This window comes from Crinia signifera, unplaced genomic scaffold (genome assembly GCF_055691185.1).
Source record: "Crinia signifera unplaced genomic scaffold, ASM5569118v1 HAP2_SCAFFOLD_916, whole genome shotgun sequence".
Taxonomy (NCBI): domain Eukaryota; kingdom Metazoa; phylum Chordata; class Amphibia; order Anura; family Myobatrachidae; genus Crinia; species Crinia signifera.
In genome coordinates, this window is record NW_028142834.1 from 14,273 (window position 1) to 19,045 (window position 4,773).

The 4,773-nt window shown below is 40.1% G+C and overlaps 1 protein-coding gene across 1 annotated transcript; it reads left to right on the forward strand.

Moving 5' to 3' along the window:
• Window positions 1-653: 653 nt before the first annotated feature.
• On the forward strand, window positions 654-4,125 carry LOC146056817 (class A basic helix-loop-helix protein 15-like). The gene has a single exon (XM_083168451.1). The coding sequence runs from the start codon at window positions 724-726 to the stop codon at window positions 1,255-1,257; it is 534 nt and encodes a 177-aa protein (XP_083024577.1). The 5' UTR covers window positions 654-723; the 3' UTR covers window positions 1,258-4,125.
• The last annotated feature ends 648 nt before the right edge of the window (window positions 4,126-4,773 follow it).

Here is a 4,773-nt window from a genome sequence, read left to right on the forward strand (position 1 = left end):
GAGTATTGGTTGTTGCATTTTTAACTGACCATTAGCAAGCTGAGAATGAAAATTAACAAGACATTACGAACATCTAAATATAACGATATAGGGACAATAATTATTTCAATTAAAGAGTAAAATAAAGAAACGATGGGTTTATAAAATGCAGTTTTCCAATATTCATCGCTGCCATACTCTACTGATTGATTCATATGCTTATCAATTCTAGGAAACTTTAATGACAATGGGGTAGATAAATTAATCCCAGCAAAGAGATAAAATCGAAGGTGATAACACACCGGCCAATCAGCTCCCAACTATCATTTTTAAAACCCAGTCTGTAACTTGAAAGTTAGGAGCTGATAGGCTGGTGCGTTATCACCTTTGATTTGATCTCTTCTCCAGGCTTAATACATCTGCCCAGTGTCCTTAGCTTAAAGAGTTAATTATAGGCTTGTTCTGGTTGCTTGATTGCATTGAGTATTTTGTTATGATAATAAAAGGTAAATTATTATTAAAATGGGTTCATTGTAAGTGCTGTAATAAAGCCAAAAGGAAAAAATGGTTCCAAAAAATACATATGTAATTGTTATTTAGTTTTTCGGTGAATTTTCAGTATTAAACAGGTGTACAGAAAAAAGTTTCTAACCTACTCATGTGTTTTTGCAGAATTTAATGTATATAGCCAGAAGACACAATCTGGGAACAACATCAATATATCAGTCATACTTTCTGTAAAACATGAAGACGAAGGCAAGAGCAGCAAGACGGAGGCTGGAAATTGATCTGGAAGATGACGACAGCCCGGCCCAGCAAACGTCAAGCGAGGACGATAATGATAAGTGTTACGTCTACAAAGAGAAGAATAAAGACAAGAACCAGGATTCGAGTAAAAGCACAAGCAGGAGAAAAAGACAACCGCCCCAGGGTAAGGAACACAGTGTCCGCAGGCTGGAGAGCAATGAACGTGAGAGGCAACGCATGCATAAGCTGAACAATGCCTTCCAGGCGCTAAGAGAAGTCATCCCGCACGTCAGAGCAGAGAAGAAACTCTCCAAAATCGAGACACTCACATTAGCCAAGAATTATATAAATACTTTAACTGCTACCATACTGAACATGTCCAGTGGATGCCTACCTGGTGTGCAGGACACCGACACAAGGGGCGGTGGGAAATTGTACCAGCACTACCAGCAACTGCACAGCGAGGAAGACAATGATGAACACTTAGAAAAGTACTCAACGCAAATCCACAGCTTCAGACAGGGCAGCTGATGTCTGACACCAGGGACTCTTTCTATTTCACTATTAGGCACATTTCAGAGAGATATAAGACTCTATTTTACTAAGAACATATACAGTAGATTCACCTAGGTACCGGAGAAATGTCGCTTTTATGACCAATCATGTGCACTTTACTGGGCTGTCCTGATTATAATGCTGATTATTTGTGGAGAGTATAGGGCTAGGTGCAGGTATTTGTGGCTAAAACTTTTAGGGATGTGGGTCATTTCGGAACTAAGGCACCGAGAAGGGTAGCATAGTGGTCTGCAATAGTTTTTTCATATTAATATTGCATTATCATTGTTATTTAATCTTTTTGCTATCATTGTAAAAAAAGGGCTTTACGGGTTAGATAATGTAATAAAATTACTAGGTAGGAAAGTACATGTAAACTATATGTATTGAGTTACCAGTGTATTTGCGTGCAACCTGTGTGTGTGTGTACACGTACACACACACACACACACACACACACACACACACACACACACACACACACACACACATGACCCTTTGTATTTTGACTATAAAGACTATACTTTCTTATTGCCACAAATTGCGAGATGGGAAATTAGTTTTCAGGGCCGTAATAAAAAATAAAACTCCAGCTGGGTAAGCGTCTCTGAAAACAGCCAATCCCAGTGGTGAGTGACTATTAATGCGAGTGTTATCTGGGTTCAGACCCAGCTTACCTACAGTGCATGTATGGCCATCATGCTGGGGTGCAGTTCCCTTCCTGGCACACCTGGAGCCTCTAGCTTTTCACAGCTTGGTGAATTAGCTCAGACTGCAGTCCCCACAGAGCATGCAGGGGACTGTAGTCTGCAGGGTTGGTTTGCTGAATGTAGACATTTCACGATGTAAATGTTAAATCACATCCATATATGGTTTGGTGCCACAGGCGAGCAGATATCGTACACGATATCGGTCAGTAATATCACCTGCCCCCTGTACATACATCAATGACTGTATAGTCAACATTGAGCTGCATGTAGGGACAACAGGGGGGTTTGTTAATGATCGATAATGTTATTTAGCCTACACACTTGACAATTTGCACAATATATATACAGTATATCGTTAACGATACATCACCCAATGAGAACCCAGCATGGACTGCAGTGGCTACGCAAGCTCTACTTACACAAGCCACTCTACTGAAAATATATGCTGGTATAGTCGGCTTCCTTGGAGCTGAGATAATCATATTACCCAGAGGTTAAAAATGCAGTCCTCAAGGCACCCCAGTGGTCTAGGTTTCTGTATATCTATGGCCCAGCACAGATGGCTACATCAGATTGGCTGAGGCATAAATTTAGTCACCTGTGGTCATGCATGGATATACTTATAATCTGGACTGCTGGGGTGCCCTGAGTAGAAACCTCTGATCTAACCTACGGTATAGACTAAATATGTTGCAGCGGCGTAAGGAATGCGCTGCGTTTGATGATACAATTTGTATCATTATAACCGCCTCCTGCTAATTTCATAGGCTAGTCAGATGCCTTAAAGGAGAGTATCCTTCTCTGGGAGTCCTCACAATAATGCAGGAGTCTCCAGGAAACTACAGTATAGGCAACAAGGGCTAAATAAGCAGGCTTCCAAAAGTAGATGTTACAAATAAATAACAAATAAAATAAAAGCCATTTTTTTTAAACCTATTTCTAGACCTTTTCTGAATATCCTTTTGCCTTGATCATTACTTAACAAGTTGAATTTGTAGTGGACATAGTTTGTTTAACAGGCAATTTTACCTTTAGAATTTAATTTTGAAAATGAGAAAACTATTTTTATTTTAAAAAAACAATTACAATTTAAAAGAAGGTTTTAACAAGAAATGTAGGGCAGGGCAAATTGCATGCAGGGCAAATGCTGGCTGCTTTTGCATGTAACCCACAGATGCTGGACAGCTTTATTTTGTACGCTGCAATTTACATTTGCACTAGGACGCACCCCTCCCAAATCTAAATCTCTTTGCACATGTTATGGGTCCTACACGTAGAGATTTTGCTGAGAGATGCTAGATCTGTGCTGAGCAATCTGTTAAGGCCAGTGTTCTCTGGTGAGAACGCTGTCCCTGACCGGCCATCCCTATGGCCCCTACACACGGAGCTATGTAGGGGCATTTTTTAAGCAATCTAGTCAAATTAAGTCAGATCGCTTAGAAAAATGCTCTAAAATCGCCCCATGTGTATGCCCCATTACATCTGCCCCACCTGCAGTGCAGCACAGTGTTACTCAGGTGGTCAGTTACTTGCTCCTTTTTTGCTTTTGTCCCCAATATCTCTATCTGCCGACCTCCAGTTTTGCCTATGGAAGAAACACATTGTGCAGGGTTTCATAATATATCAGTGTAATACTAAAGCTCAGCCTTGGTATTTGCTTTTAACAGTAGCAATGGGGTTTTTTCTTAGCTGTGTTTTATTGGCACTGAATGTGGACACAGCTCTCCTGAACAGGATCTGTAGAGAGGATTTAATTTTCAAACCAAATAAATGCAAATATTAACCAAACGGGTTACGCTAAATGTTCAAAGAAATGTCAGGAGGATGAGGAGGATATAATTTACCCTTATTGCCAGAGGGGCTCACAACGGATTGTGCTCTGTGCCAAGTGGCAGCCTATAAAGTTTCAGGATATACGCGCACCTCCTGTGTCTTGCGTGCTCGGCGCAGTTAAATGAAATCACTGTTTATCTTCTGGCTCGCTAGCTGGGACAAATCTTGTTTGATCAATCTGCATTTCCTCCTCATAGCATTAGCCAGTTGGCAGGGACAGGGGTGTCAATGACATCACAGGGGAAAAGTTAAACATATGCTGATGTTTTGCACAGAACGCAGACATGTTTGTAAGCATGGACCCCCCCATAACAGGAGAAGATGCATATTAACCCTTTGCGTGCCAACATCTCTGTGACAGATGTTCAAAATATTCGCTCCCATTTGTTATATGAATTCAAATAGAAAATGTTGGGTAAAAAAAAAGATTATATTTCCTATATAAGCTAAACATTACCGGTCATTATGATGAGTAAAAAGGATTGATTGGCAATTTTCGATGCGATTTTGACAAATTCACGTGGAACTCAAAGGGTTAATAATTTATCGGTTGTTATCTGTACACAAATATTGCAGTCTCATTTATGTACAATATTTAAACGACGCGGTGAAAGCAATCTACTGTATAGATACAGAGTTGTCATTTGTAATTGTGAATCGGTGGTACTGCCTCAATAGTATATCCATGTCTTTATTTATGCTGTTCTTCTTAGCATCTGATTTAAGTAAACAGTTAAATGCAGAAGCCTCCAACCAAGTTCTAATATGATCAGGTCATGTGATCATGGTCATGTGATCGTGTACTTTGCTTGTTTCTCATAGCAGAAAGGCCCACGTTGCTGTGGTATGTGGCACACTGACAGCACTGCCGCAATATATAATCAGAAAGCCCTTTGCTTTAAAAGGAGAATACAATGATGAACATAATACAGTACAGATACTATAAACA

Coding starts and splice junctions, on each gene's coding strand:
- LOC146056817 (XM_083168451.1), top strand. CDS start 724: ATGAAGACGAAGGCAAGAGCAGCAAGACGGAGGCTGGAAATTGATCTG.